The sequence below is a fragment of the Zerene cesonia genome, chromosome 26 (assembly GCF_012273895.1).
Source record: "Zerene cesonia ecotype Mississippi chromosome 26, Zerene_cesonia_1.1, whole genome shotgun sequence".
Taxonomy (NCBI): Eukaryota; Metazoa; Arthropoda; class Insecta; order Lepidoptera; family Pieridae; genus Zerene; species Zerene cesonia.
In genome coordinates, this window is record NC_052127.1 from 1,088,547 (window position 1) to 1,105,182 (window position 16,636).

Below are 16,636 nucleotides of genomic sequence, written 5' to 3' on the forward strand. Positions count from 1 at the left end.
TTTTTTTTAATTTGCCTGCGATGTTAACTGCAAAATATTATTCAATGCACATAATTCTTTCTTAATTTTGTCCAATGTGTAATTGCTAGTCATTCGGCGAAGGCGTAGTTTTTATATAACCGTTCTTCATACAACAATAACACATGACTTCAATATTCCGACAAATTTGTTAAGACTGAGGATGAAATAGGTATCAGAATATGTCTCAATATCGGTTTGAAAATTTGAAAGGTAATACGGGAAGGTGAGGATATCGTTAGAATTTGTAAATTACGAAGAAAGTTGGATGATTGAGATGGAATATTTTCAAAGTCAGTACTGTAGTTGTAAGAATGGGCTGTTGATATATTTTTTTGTATAAGTTTTGATATAATTCGTCAATATAATAAGATAGGAATGCTATATCATGGAAGATTGCACCGGTATTGTTAGCGTACGTAACATCTGTCATACAATAAAGTTATAATCAATAATCTTTATGCGGTATCGATTAGATAAGATTACTATAATACCAATAAACAGTACAGCTTGGTAATTTCTTAGAATAAAACAGTAGAAATGAACGACTCCGAAATTGTAAGCCCCGTGTACAGACCAATAAAGTTTTACCCCAGTGACAGTGACGAAGATAATATAGCAATTGACGCTGATTTAAAAAAACCACCGGAGTATGAAGAAAAGGAGAGTGAACAAGAGGTCGATGAAGGTGAATTCGAAGTGGAGGTGTTTGATAACAATGTTTTCAACCACCGCGCGTTGAGCAAATACGCAACTACGTACGAACTGGAGAAATTTGAGAAGAACGTTTTGATAATCTTCAATCAAGAGAACATTTTTGGTTATAAGCCGAGATTGGGCACTGAACAGGACGTTAGAGAACTGGAGAGCACCTTCTCGAGATTCGGTTTTGAAGTGGAAATACATAAAGATTATACGAGAGAGGAAATCTTTCAGGTGTTGGACAGTTGTACGTAATATTTTGTTGATTATGTCGTTGTTGGTGATTGTTGTTTTTATGACGTTATCAATTTTTAATTCAATTTTAATTCAATCTTTAAAATGGGATGATGCATGTATAGATGAAATGTCATACTTTAAACTGGTTGCCGACTGTTTTTTGTGTTTGTTGTCCCATAACTTTCTACGGGGTGAACCGTTTTATATAATACTTTTTTTATTTGTAACCTGGTGCTTCCCATGTGATCCCATTTAAATCGGTCTAGTTTTGGTAATTTAAAGGCGGTACAGTTTTTTAAAATAATTATTTAAGTGAGAGAATAATTTGTTTTGTGATCGTCCCTCGTATGGTGATTTATCTTTTTTGTATTACAATGGTATAAATAAAGTAGGTGTAAAGAAAGAAATAAGAATAAAGGAGGAGTTTTTAAATACCGGACGATTTAGTTTATATAATTTAGTTCAGTTCAGCGTTATTAGTCCCTATTAGATTATTCCGCACGGATACAGATGTAAATGGTTCGTAGATGTCTCATCATTTCTAACTTCTGTTTCTTATAAATCATATAAAATGAGAGGTGAGTAAGAGGGTGAGATGGAGGTCCGTTTCCTATTTCTCACCCTTGCCCGTCCATTCCTTTCTTCCTACGACCAGCTTAATTACCCACTTTAAGCATAAAAAAAAATTTCTCACGATGTTTTCTTTCCGACTAGAGCAGTTGTGTAGATGTTTGCTTTAAAGAAAAAAAGGTATTCATTATTAAAAAATTATATGAATTCATGATTTAATAAACTTCAGTGAGGTAGGAAACAGCCTCAGCTAAATGCTGAACAAAACAAGCTCAAAATAGGGCTGGTTTGTCCGGTGAAAGGTTCGTCTTAAAAACGTTACATATAACTAGTATAATATTATATTATCTGTGCTTATACATGCTTATCATCATCACCATGAGCCCATTCATGTTCCCATTGCTGGGACACAGGCCTCTTATGAGAGTTCAGGGCATAATCTGCCACGCTAGCCAAGTGAGGGTTAAAGGATGTCACATTTGCCGATATCATTCACATGTGCAAATGAATTGAAAAAGAATTTTTTTTTTTCAACACGCTCACCAGTTCTCGAACCTTCGACTTACAGATTTTTATTAAATTTATATTAATCAAGAATTAGATGCATATTATGTGTTTCCAGTTAAAAGGCGAGATTTCACCGACTATGGGTGCGTGGCGATCGCAGTTTTGACCCACGGAACAAGGGACGGCATCCTGAGAGCCAGAGACCAGCAGCTTACGGAGTTTGACATCATTGATGCACTGAAAACTCATAATAAGCCTACGTTGATCACAAAACCTAAATTGCTTATTATTCAGGTATGAGTAGGTATTAGTAGTACACATTTTTCAGTGCATGTGTGTGTGAGAGGAAGAGAGAGAGAGAAAAATATAAAGAAAGAAAGAGAGAGAGAGAGAGAGAGACAGAAAGAGAAAGATATATCATGCACATACGAGTACATCTTGAAAGTAGGGTTCGTCATATCCAACTCCATGTGGAGTTACTAAGTCGTCTTAAAACAATACTAATTCCAGTTTGGAAAAATTACGAAACTAGACAATCTATTTGGTCTTTTTCCACATTGGAATGAGTAAATAGTTTTTTATTTTATTTTTAAATTGAAATTGTATATAATAAGATGTTTGTTACGTTCCAGGCTTGTAGGGGAGCGAGGGATATTCAAGGAGTTGTAGTGGGGAGGAGTGCTAAAATCAGAAGGGATATTGATGATGACTTTAATCCATACACATTACCGGTGGAAGCTGATATGTTTGTACTACACAGTTCATACATGGGGAACCCTTCGCATAGGTAGCTTTACAAACTAGATACCTTGTTTATAGAAGTAAAGGAAAACTTTTAAATACGCATATAATATGTGAATATATAGACAGCGTCAAAATATTCATGCATCTTTTTGTTTCGGCACATTTTGAAATGACAAAAAAAACTCGCTAAAGATTCACAAACTTTCGCATTCGTTACACAGATGAATCCAGCTTAGTTCTCTTCCAAATCTAGATGAATCTTTCATTACAGAGATGAAATCAACGGCTCCTGGCTGATACAGACGCTATGCCACAAAATAAAACAACTATCTCCCAAACACGACCTGGAACATATCATAATAGAAGTAAAACGAGAAGTGGCAATTGATAAATACCACGAAGAATATAACAGGAGAACTCTAGAAATCGACACGAATAAACAGATACCAGTTGTGACATCTACGCTTATAAGAAAGTTATATTTTAAAAGATTCGGAGAAGAGACGAATGCTATTTCGCATACTGATAGCAATGTGGTTCAATCTAGAAACGAGGTTTTGGATGCGTCCAGCCCAGTGTCGCTGGAATTCGGGCCGTGTTTGTGTTTTTTGGATTACTACGCGTATATAAAGAATTGTTTGCGGTGAGTTTTTATGTAGATGTCTCGGTTTTCAGTGACTTCATAACGTAAAGCTTGAAAGTAGCATAGTAAGAGATCGCCATGTGAACGTGATAGATTTTTTTTTAATTTTGCGCTCTGTACACTTCTGATCTATGGCCGCCTCCATGGTACTGTACCAAGGTTAACGCGTGAGCGTAGAACCGAGGAGTCCTGGGTTCAATTCCCGGTGGGGACGCACAAAAAAAAATGTCTCGGTCTGGCAGGACACAGAAGGCTGATCACCTACTTGTCCCTAAAGAAAAATCGATCAGTGAAACAGATGTACATCATCTGCCCCATTCCCCACTAGGGGACACGGGACTTCACTTATTTACTTTTTACACTTCTGATAAGTTTATTTATTCTCTCTTCTATTTTAGTCGGAAATAATAATTTTGAAAATGTTATTTGTAAGCAGCAACACTACAACAGGATGACTGCTTTAAAATAAAAACATTTTTATTGAGCCTCGTTTCGGCGTTACCCAGGTTGAACAAATGGTGTGACTTTGTATTGGTAAAAGATTTTAAAAATCAGTTCAATATTAAAGTTCGTTATTTGTGAGTTTGTCACGTTGTAGGGGATAATCTCTGGATATTCTCAGTATCTATCTATCTATCTATCCAGAGATACAAACTTACAAGCTTCTCATCATAAGTAGGTTTAGACACAGATAACAAAATTCTATGTTCAGATAAAAAAATACCATTTTAAAAAACGCATACATCATTTGATTAAAATTCCACAACATTGTAAATAACGCATAAAACAAATGCAATCGGAAATCGGGGATTTTCAATGGCGTGCATGAGTAACCGTTGATGTCATTTAAGATAATAATGGCAATGTCAGTCTAGATTATAGATAACCTAGACTAAACGAAAGTGCTCTGATTTACGCAATGACATGGAACAAGATTCGACATGTTGTCATGATAAGCGAAATTCGTCATAGAACTTATTATAATAATAAATAATAACTATTACTATTAAATAATATAGAGTTATGACTTTTATGTTATCTATGGATAAACAGAATGCGAACTTAGCGCGCGAATTGTGAAGTTTCCAATACCGTTTCAAGCAGCGAATAATATCCACATGCGCAGATAAATTGAATCAATTTCCTGCACACTCGTCAAAATCAGACTCAAACAAACATTTATTGATTCAATGAGACTTCTTATAGAAGCACTTTTGAATCTTCATAACACAGTTTTAACATTAACCACTGGTTCGCAAAGTCGGCAGCGTCTGATCTCGAATCCCTTATAGATTTTACGGCCGAGGTCCTCACCACTGAACCACTACTGGTTCTTAGTCATGCTAGATATATTATGTAGGTATATAATAATGACGAATGCTTTATTTTAACCAGTTATCTCCTGCTCTTGATGCATCGTTTTTGTTTCGTGAATATTTTATGCGTCACTATTCAATCGGTTATATCTATCTACATACTCATACTATAATATTATATATATATATATATATATATGTATATAAATAATTGCAGTGTCTGTTTGTAAGATTAAAATAACCGTTTTATTAATAAATGTACAAGATGCACGGTACATGTACCAGTCAACATTTTTTTTACAATTTTTGTGTGTTTGTTCTGGCTAATCTCTGGAACCGACTTTGGCGGGACTTTCACTCGCAGATTGCTGATGTAATAATATAAGATACGCCATTCTCCCGGGGACATTGGGATTTAAATGAAAATCTCATGTAGGCGGGTGAAGCCGCGAGACATTTGAGAATGAAACGCAAAGGATTGACTGATTTATCAATATCCCATCCCCAAACTACTTGACCGATCTGGCTGAAATTTGGCATGCAGATAGCCGCTGTAGTCAAGGCATCTGCTGAGAAAGGATTTTTTATAAATTCTACCCCCAAAAGGATAAAATAGGGGATGAATTGTAACGTGAAAATTTATTTTAGCGCGGATAGCTGCGGGCGACACCTGGTCTGTCTCATACTCTACTTAACAACTTAACAGATATATAAATCCTACTAATATTATAAATGCGAAAGTTTATTATTAAGTGTATGTTTGTTATTCTTTCACGAACTAAAAAACTACTGAATCGATTGCAATGAAATTTGGTACGTGGATAGCTGGATAACTGGAATAACACATAGGCAACTTTTTATTCCGATATTCTACCGGGATATGGACTTACGCGGGTGAAACCGCGGGGCGCAGCTACTATATTATATTTTTATATCAGTGTTAAAGCCTTTCTTCAATTAATAAATAAACAAACTGTAATCAAAGCACTGTTTTATTCCAGTACGATCTTTTTTGCAGATTATTCCTTGACAAGAATCCAGAAGACGCAACGGCCCAATCTTTCTTCGAGATTTCGGAATCGTTCGACGACAACTTTGAGTTCAACTCAGCTAAAGAGAAAATGACGAAAGCCATTTGCAACCATTTATCTATATACGCTAGGGACTTTGAATTTTACAAGTATCTATATATAAAAACCACTGTGGATAGGTTGAAATAGGTTTTTTAGAAATTAAAGAGTTATTGATGGATTTTCAACGCGATCTGTCACTAATAAAATATATAGTATATAACACATCCACTTCCTCTATGTCCCTATGTATGCTTAAATCTTTAAAACTACGCAATGGTTTTTGAGAGGTTTTTTAATAGAGAGATATTCAAGACGAAGGTTTACATGTACAATAACTACTTCGAATTTAACGCGTGTAAAGTCGCGGATAAAAAGCTAGTACAATATGTTATTTAACGCGACATTTCGAAGACTACAGCGAGCGTGGTCACGAATAGTCTAAAATCCGTTCAAAAATCTTTAATTTCTAAACGTAAATGCTACGCGTAATCAAACACAAGAAAATACGAAATAGGTTATGTTTTAGTACAGATTAGATAACAGTTTTTAGTCTAGTTTATTTGGAATGCTAATGATGAATGTAGAGAAACCGTTTTAGGTCTCTCGGTGATGCGCAGTTTGTTTTAAAATATTAGTGATTAAATGTGACTACAAAATTAATGTATACATTTTAAGTTTATAAGGTTATATTGATAAATAAAATTATGTATTTACATTATATTATTGTTTTTTTTTATATTTAATCTGTTTTTGTAAAACTGTGTAAACAATATGTAGCAACTACGCAAGTCAAGTAGCTTTTTTATTTCTTTTTATCGTGGGAAAATCTTGTATAGATCGCTCCAGCTCCGGGGAAGGAGCCGTGGGTTATGTAGGATTTCTACAGACCAAAACACCACTGTGTTCCGTCGAGCCGTTTTAGTGAATGGGCCTTAGAAGATCGAAAAGGGGATGAGGCCAAAAGATGTATTATAAGCCTTCTCTACACTGATACTGTTTAAAAATATGACACATAATCTATTACATAAATTCTTATATTAAAAGTGCATTATACGTTTTGAAAAATTCTCAAATTATTCGAGGAAAACCAAGTGAAAACAGTTATTACGAACGTGTAAATTTTCATGACTATTATAACAGCAAAATAATATGACTGAAATGATACATTATAATGAACTGAATTAATTCAAATAATTGTTATTAAAAAAAAACATGCCCTAAATTCACATAATACCTTAAAAAACGTGAATACATATATATATTTATGATAAAATGTTTTGTTGTGTTTCATGATTAACTAAATTTCCGCCTTCGGCTTCGCCCGCGTAGTCATAGAAAAATACGCATAGCTCCCGTACCCTTAGAAATCCCGGGACAAAACCTATTCTATGACCTCAAGCTACCTTCGCACCAAATTTCATCCAAATCAGTTCAGTAGGTTAGGCGTGAATAAGCGACAGCTAGATAGAAGCATTTATAATATTAGGACGGAAAACCAATCAAGGGCTTTTTATTTTGCTCAGAGATTAAAAACTAAACCATGTGAACCTTCCCGTTATTGATATAAAGTTTCAATCGTTAAATAAATCATAAAATTATTGTCCTGACACCGATCCTTGAGAAGTATACAAGGTTTAAATGAAATCTGTCTTTTTAAAATAGATTTATATCAAGTCTAAAGGAGTCGGTTACTTGCAAACATATAGGTGCAGCTAATATAAGCGTATTTAAAATAAATATATATCCCATATCCTTTTCCTTACCCTTCCCAGTCCTTTCCTTTATTCCTATCGCCAATCCTTTCTTAATCCCTTCCCAAAAAGTCGGCAATCCATTTGTAGAGGCGTAAGGTCTGCAATGGACCTTACGCCTCTCCAAATGTTCATGGGCGGTGGTAGCGCTTACCATCAGGCGTCCCACCAGCTCCATTGCCGACTGTAACATAAATATATATATATATATATATATATATATATATATATATATATATATATACAACTAGCGGTCCGCTCCGGCTTCGTCCTTGGTACATATATAGTTTATAGCCTTCCTCAATAAATGGGCTATCTAACACTGAAATAATTTTTCAATTCGGACCAGTAGTTCCTGAGATCAGTGCGTTCAAACAAACAAACAACAAATCTCTTGAGCTTTATAACATTAGTATAGATTTCTTTCTATGACAACCTCCTCGGTGTTTCGTAGGTTGAAAATGACATGTGGACAAACAAACCGAGACATTGATTACTGATATTTCAATGTCTGAATTATTTTTAAAATACTAATTGATTTGCTAAATGCGGGAGCTCAGTTAAAAACTACCTTGTCAGTTAAACTAACTGCGTCTCGAGCCAAATGGTTAAAAGCGAATGTCAAATGTATGTTTCAGTAACTCTATATCTAACTGAAGGATTTAACCAATCAGTTAAAAATACACGTCTAATTGATTGTTTTCTTAAATGTATGACATTTTATTTATATCTTATACCTTTAAACGAGCAATTCTTGTATATATATATATAGCTGCGCGGTTTCACCCGCGTAAGTCCGTATCCCGTAGGAATATCGGGATAAAAAGTTGCTTATATGTTATTCCAGTTGTCCAGCTGTCTACGTACCAAATTTCATTGCAATCGGTTCCGTAGTTTTTGCGTGAAAGAGCAACAAACACACACACATCCTTACAAACTTTCGCATTTATAATATTAAGTAGGATTTGGTACTATTTATATATTATTTGGTACTAGTCACTAGTTTCTATGGAATTCAGTGGGATGGACTGAATGGATGATGATGGAAATTCATTTTATATAAACAAACCCTTCACTTTCTTAAACTAAATTTAAAAATCCTTAAAGTTGATGTTTTAACCATAATGTGTGTGGGTGTGTGGATTTCATATACGATTATTATTAGCTTATCGCTCGATTAGACGAAGGAAATTTCCCTGGGAATGGACCGTGTACTTCCCAGCCCATCTCCATCAATTATAACAAACAAACAAACTCACATACGTATTTATAATATTATATCAATAGGATTACGATTGCTTGGATCTGAAACGAGCTAGACAATAACAACTAAACAGTAACCGAATCAAAAGTTATTTGTTGGCAAAAGTAATACCTACTTATTTATTTTAGTTTTCGTGAGTGGCGGCATTAGATATAATATTACATTACACAGCCGTTCGACGTTTGAATACAGAAGTAACGAGACACCAGTTTAAATTAAACTTCAACGTTGATATTTTGCGTAATAATCTCCAATTTAAACAGTGACAGTTCAATTTACGATATAAGTAAAAGAAAGTGTTGCGTTCAGTGATCTTATCGTAATGAAATTGAAACGGTGGATTTATTTTAATAATCTGTTGCACTTTCTTATCTGCTGTATTTACTTTGTTATTGAGTGACAGGACCTGTCACCTGAGTCCATCTCAGTTTAACCGGGCAGAGATAATTAAAAAAAAGTATAACAGTTTGCGTCGTAATTTTTTAACTACACAGATAATTTAAATTATTAACTGTTCATTACACATACAATACTTTACTTATTTTCAGGTATATCCTTACGAATATTACAAATTCGAAAGTAACCCTGTCTGTCTGCCTGTCTGTCTGATACGCTTTCACACCTAAACCACTCAACCGATTTTAAGAAATATTTTACAACAATCACAGATAATAAATTTAGAAAGGACATAGGTTACATTTTAGCGCGGGAAAAAATCTCATTCCCAAGGGAAGCCACCTAAATAAAGCCAGTAACACCTCTAGTGTTGCAAGTGTTTATGGGCGGTGGTGACCACTTAACATCAGGTGGCCCACCTGCTCGTTTGCTTGCTCTGCCATAAAAAAAAGAAAGCAAAGCAAACAAGAGGAAAAGCTCTACTGCGCCGCTTTCTTCAGCTGCGCTACCTATCTTAAGAAAAGTTGTTCATAGTGATGAGAGAGTAGGAACGAGACTATAGTAGTATTTTGTAATTCCTTCCTTGGTCTAATGTTCTTGCAAGCTAGGACACATTGATGCATGTGTACTAAAAAGTTTATTAACCTACTTCAAAAAAGCTGGTGGATATTAATTGGACTGTTTATTTTATTTTTTTGTTGTTACCTGTAACTTTTTCCTGGGTTATTCTTTTTTTATTTAAAAGCTCAGGCCACTCATGTTGTCACATTTAATTTTGGTCTAGTCCTGTCAACGAGAAGGCAGTTTATTTTTTTGTTTAAATTAATCATTTTAATAATATAGCTCATAATGTATCACCTTCACTTGTGAAGTAAAGTTCACATTCCAAGCCGAATTTTTCATTAAAATTTATGTTATTAATACACAAAATGTCCGACCTTTTGATATTTGGTCGTTTGTGTTGAGCATTATGACCTCACCGTTCCAATTTGAATCGAAATAATCCTATCAATAGCTTTGTATCAATGAATCGGTTTTATTTTAGGGCTCTACGTCGGCGGTTAACGATTCGATCATGTTTCTCAGTGCCTATTCGAAATTCAAACTCCGCCTTGTGATGTATTGTTTGACGTATTCCGATTATTTATGGATAGAACGATTGATATACAATCTGTGGTTACAATATATTACCGGCAATTCACATTGCCATTTACAAAAAATACGTTTAAATATAAACGTCAATGTATATTTATGTATGGAAAGTTTTATGTTTGAAAGTTTATTAAACCTCGATGTTATTTAAATGTTGTCCGTAACAATAAATGCAATAAAAGAAATCAACAACGCATGCGTTCCCTTGCGTAATGTACAAACAATGTGGCATTTAAATTTTATAATGAAGAGGCTGTCACCGATCCGTGTTTATTAAACATCCCTTCTAACCGAAACCATAAATCAATTAAGAAGCACCCAATAAATATTTATAATACGGACGTTGCCCACCCACTTGACGTGTATAAGAATACCAAATACATCGATGATCAAAGTCTATATGAATTCAATTCGTTTAATAACAAAAGGTTCTTTACAAACTGCCACGTGAAATAATGACAAACAAGAAACCCAACTCACTTTTGCATTTATCACAGATAATATAATACCATAGGTACCTATAAAAATTAACAATCCACGAAACGGAAGTTAATACAATCAAGATACGTATTATGAAATGAAAATGTATTGGACACAAAAATTATGTTTTTTTTTTAAATTTAGTTACATAAGAGCATGCAATGTGCATCCTTGTAGTAACTGTTACATAAAAAACACTTAACTATAAATTAAACTGTAAATTAACGTCGATTAAAGATATTTAAAAATACCCTTATCAAACGTATTAAACTGTAAACACTTCAAAAAATTTGGCGCCTTAGTTATATGCAACTATTCAGTCTGACTGACGTGATTTAGTTCGAGTGCAGCGGCCATTAGATCTCATCTAAAAGCTATATATTAATAAAAATGGCGTTATGAAATGCTAGGTGTTTAATTGCGGTTGCATAATATTGAGTGTGGAATTCCTTGGTGGTATCGCGATTCGTTATTTTAGGTATTTTATTGTGTTGGATTTAACGCGATTATTATATATTTAGAAATTGAAGACTTTTTAACAGATTTGAAACGGGCGACTGACTCTCCGTGACAACGCTTGCTGTAGTCTTCGAAACGTCTAAAAGTCGTTCAAAAGTCTTTAATACTTCGTTGTTTTATGATTCCTTTTCTGTAGCTTTGCTCGCGTGGTATCGTAATATACAAATAACTATCCATTTCTCTAGCGGTTTGGGAGTTAACTTTTGGAGAGCATCTTATCTCGAGTTTTATCAAGAGAGTATACACATATTTTTCTTATATCACTTATTTCATGGAGGGTTATAAGGATATATATGCCCCCGTGAGTGCAAAAATTAGTCTACCCATTTGAAGATCCCCCTCAGCCTCAGTTAAGGATACAAAATGAGAGATCACGTTGATTTCAATTATATTACAGACCTTAATATTAGACATGGTCCAAAGATGTTTCATGGTATGATATAACTGCTTTACAATATTTTTGATCAGCAATTGGCAATAAATAATCTAGGCCATTCGTCTAACATTTGTCACACTGAACGTAATAAATAATGTGGTATTGGTCAATTTGTCAATCTGGTATCTGCATTTAAACCACCAAAATATAACAGAATAGTAAATAAACAATTTTCAATGACATCACCTGAATTCACGTTGTAAATAAATCATTTACAGGTTGTGTATTTTGTTAGTTCGAATTTAGGAATTCGGCATTGAAGAGACGAAGGTAAGCAGTTATTATCGAGGTCTGGAACTCGTTATAATAAACAGGAATAACAGAATATTCCTGTGTTTATTATTCGATTGATTTCTTGTTACAATTTTATTTCTTTATAATATTTTATTGTACAAAACAGAAAGTAAACCTTCTACAAAATAATGGCACAATGATATTTTGTACTAAAGGCCTTATTGCAAGACAGCAATCTCTGCCAGGCGATCTGGTATATTGTTAGGTTCCTAGTGGAGGTAAAAATTGCCCAAGTCTTATTTTATTTATTTTAGAATTTCCAACAAAGAATACATATTATAAAAAGTCTTGCAAAGGACAGTCGTGTCGTTATAAAATTAAGTTATTTTAAATTGTGTTCAGGTTTCTTTTGTTAAATAATTTCTTGCAATGTATTCTTTATGATGCTGAAGGATAACATCTAGCAAAAATTTTAAATGTATCTTGATCTCGCCATTTTTACCTAAAATGTATGTAATAAGAATTCTTAAACAAAACCCATTCAGGTTTTCTCAGTAAATTCAAATACTTAAACCCAGCCATAACGTTTACAAAAGCGACTGTAAATCTTAATGTTTGCGGGCGCTGATCTAAAAATGATTTAGTGCTTTCAAGCTGTCGGTTCACCTGAAGTCGGTTTATGACTGTTTTTCTGTTGCCAGCCGCACTGCTATTTATACGCTTTGGTGGAATGCATCGCACACTGACATTCCAAATTCAAATGTGACGCGATCATAGACCGCAATTATATTTTATGGCGAAGGCTCAACATCAAACAGCCTAGACGAACTTACCACAACCGGGAGTATTTGTTTTCATGGCAACATTAAATTGCCGTAAAATCGAGTATGAGCGTATGTACTCCATAATTGCATTGTCGTGGCTACATAAAAAGTGTGTTATTTAAAGAGAACAATAAATAAGAAGAGCTTTTAAATTGAGTTAGAATTTTCTACATTTATATTTATCACAAATAATACATGATAAAATTTCTGATAGAAAGTTTGTTGAGAGGATCAAACGATCCACGCATAACCTTCAAGGTACCTTTGATCAATTTAAAATAATTATTTGTAATTTATAACACGATTCTCTGCTTTAAATATATACAAAAACACATAAACATTGTTTTGTTTATATAGAAAATGCTGTATTAATTTAGACGTGGTGTTAAGTTTTCAAGAACTAGAGGAACTTCCAAATTTCAAGAAGGCTGAACACAACATCATGATTCTTTGTTTATCAGTTGAAATGACAAAAATTATACAGAAATATGTACGCCAAAAAGTGTGACATAAGATATCAGTGACTTGATCAGTATGTCGCGAAATTGGCTGGCAAAATGAAGCAACCATGACGAATAAGAAAATCTCTTTTTCCTTCTCCTCGAAACAGCTTTTCAAGAAGTTACAATAATAAACATTTGAACACTCCTGTCCCAAATACCTGTATCATCGAGGTCCTTTATAAAAATAAATGCTGAATCGAGGCCACAACAATATTATGACGCAAACAAACCAAATCTGTTTCGCATAACACATGTTTCCTCGTATTGTTAGGATATTCGGTGTTATCGTGTCAATTCTATTTACATTATTTTCGATACTTCGAAGTGCGCGGTCTCGCCAAGATAAACAATTGGAGATGGCGTATTTACGGCAGGCCTTTTTTTTAAGTGGGGAAATCTTGCATAGATACCCACGACCTCCGGGGAAGAGGCCGCGGGTTATATCGGATTCCTACCGACTAAAACCCCACTGTGTTCCGTCAAGCCGCATTGATGAAGGGGCCATGGGTACTTGTTAGATTCGTCCGCGACCCCATTTACGGCAGGCCTGGCTTACGTAGCAATTATTCAGTAATCTGTGATGAGCCTTTTCTTTATAGATTCATCAGTAACGTATAGCTTTGGTGAATTGATTACCATATAAGCGTTGCTCGGGGTTGAATCTTGGATTGCAATCATGATTGTTCATCTTAAGTGAAGATTCATATTACTTCTTCGTTTAAAACTTTCAATCAAAAGAGTAGTGCGGAATCTCCTTCAAGGGCCTGTCTAGCAGGTGCTAGGTAGGTAGGTGGTAGCTGTAGGTACAGCCCAGGCCTACGGTGATTGTAGAGCCAACATTAATTGTAAATAGTTTTACCTTCTTAATCTATGATTGGTAAGAATTTCTTCATTTACCAGTACCTTCTTAATCTATGATTGGTAAGAATTTCTTCATTTACCAGTACCTTCTTAATCTATGATTGGTAAGAATTTCGGACAGATTTTGTGTCGAGTTGTGGGACATTTATCATAATATATTGCGAGTTATGTTAAATGTTCTGATCTGTTATAATATGGTGTTAAATTTCAAAAATCTCTGGTATAGAGCAAAGAGAATTTTCGTTTATCCATGTATCGGAGACAGTTAAAATTATATAAGATAATTTAAATTAAGCATTTAATGATGCTGATGATGTTAAGTGAAGCCTTTGTAACAAACTAACAAACCGCCTTCAAATTATCAGAACTGAACAAATGAAAGTCAAATTAGGTCAACCAGTCAAAAGTAACTGAGGTAACGAAACCATAAAAAATTACACCCGAAATGATAACCTCCTCATTATTTTTGAAGTCGTTTGGAAATAAGTTAGAAATGAAAGGATGGAATCCTTTATAAATAAATAATTAGAATGTGTTCACAAGCACATAAACGCCCGATACTGCTCAAACCTAAATCTCACAGGATTGTAAGTAAGAAGTTTCCGATAAAAGGGCTAGAGTGAACACAACACACTACGGGAAACCGATCTAAATATAGCCAAGAATGCCGTATGATTTACGAGTTCCCAAACAATCTTGAATGAACTAGCATATTTGTTTTCAAATATTTCATGATGAATTCATATTTTTAGTTGGTTACTAATAGCCACTGAAATGTATTTGAGTAATTGCTCTCGAGTCTGTGTAGTTTTTAATGTCACCTCAAGGTTTATGCAGTCAGGTGCTACATTTAGTTTTATTATTCAGTGTCAATTGCTAAGATACTTCTGTGACTGTTGTTATGATCTGCGATATGTTTTAAGGTTAACCTTCTGCCTAATTTACTTCATAAACAGATTTGCTCCCATTACCTAGTTTTTATATATAGAGTCCAGGAAAAATGGATGTAGGTTGTTGTCCAAACTAGCAAGGTTGCTCGTGTGAAATGCACTGCTCTATTATTAGGGTCTGTGTTTAGAATGAGGTCAGAAAGAGTGTGTATGAATCATGGGAGTTTAATTAGTATTGATATGTAGATATCCTTATTTTTACATTTAACGCCAGGGTATGGTAATAACCAGGAGTATTTGGATTTGGGATTTGGCGTCTTGCATAACTTACGACCTTTAAGGGTGGGCGGGGGACAGGCAGGGTTTTGATTGGATTTGATAAAACGTGTATTACATTTTAAGTGTGAGACATCACATCGTAGCGAAGGAGGTTTTTAATATGTGATAACCGAGGGACTAGACCAGGACAAGGTGGGATGGATTAAGAAAGCTTAAAACTTGTGTAACGTTATATTTATTGATGGCTTCTTTGAAGCTAGCTATCACGAGAAACAAATACCGATTTCAGTGCTGTTTTTTTTCGCTTCTACAATTTTCTTTACGATGGTTTTTATCCTGGTTTGATAAAAATAGAAGCTCTCATTGGATCTGATGCTACGTTACTCAGACATTTAAAAAGTTTATTATGTATAGCAATGTTAAGATAGTATACTCGTAAATTTTATACACTATATATACATTTGTCATGCAAATAATCGATGCTGTGGCTGAGTAATAATTAAAAATACTAAGATAATAAATTATTAGGATAATTAATCAAAATAAAAACTATCCTATATCTTAAGTTGGACCAAAGTAAACATAAAATGCCAAATTGCACCAAAATCAATTGAGTTGGTGAAGAGTTCATTGGGAACATACATCATGACACTGGATTTTTATATATTAAAGAAGTATTTGAATATTTAAATACTATTACTAACAGATATAGCACAAATTTTTATTTATTAATTCATTGTTTGATCAAGAATAATAAAGTCCCAGCAGCTGAATAAAGACACTGAGACCAAAATGTATTCATGCTAAAATATATTGTCTTCATTGAAAAACATATGCCTTAATTGTCCGCCAACCCCAATTGCAAGCTTCTACTCGGTTATTGACCCAGTTTTTAAGGGTTCCGTAAGTCTTTTGCTTTGTTTTGTTTTTCGTTTACAAATCTGCTACACATTGGTTCATTTTAGTTTAAATGTAAACTCCAGTTCTAGATATAGATAAATAATATTTATGCGGTACTAATTTTGTCTGCCTTCAACGCTATCACGTTTTAACCACGGAAGGTTAAGAAGGAGGTTGGTTGGTTGGTTTTGAAGGTTAGTTTGGTGATGTTTGGTACAGAGATAGACTAGGTCCTGGAAAAGTAGTTCCTGGCTGTTAACCCTTACAGTCAAAGATGGAAGACAACCACCGTAGTGTTTAAGTGGGTTGGCTTCCGCGAACCCCACATACCCTATTA

The 16,636-nt window shown here is 34.3% G+C and overlaps 1 protein-coding gene across 1 annotated transcript; it reads left to right on the forward strand.

Annotated features, from left to right (window-relative positions):
- The first annotated feature begins 406 nt into the window (after positions 1–406).
- Positions 407–5,957, forward strand: LOC119837152 (caspase-3-like). The gene is made up of 6 exons (XM_038362674.1): positions 407–433; positions 544–967; positions 2,150–2,328; positions 2,667–2,821; positions 3,050–3,421; positions 5,756–5,957. Exons 1-6 carry the CDS (start codon positions 407–409, stop codon positions 5,955–5,957), a joined length of 1,359 nt encoding a protein of 452 aa, XP_038218602.1.
- Positions 5,958–16,636: the final 10,679 nt, after the last annotated feature.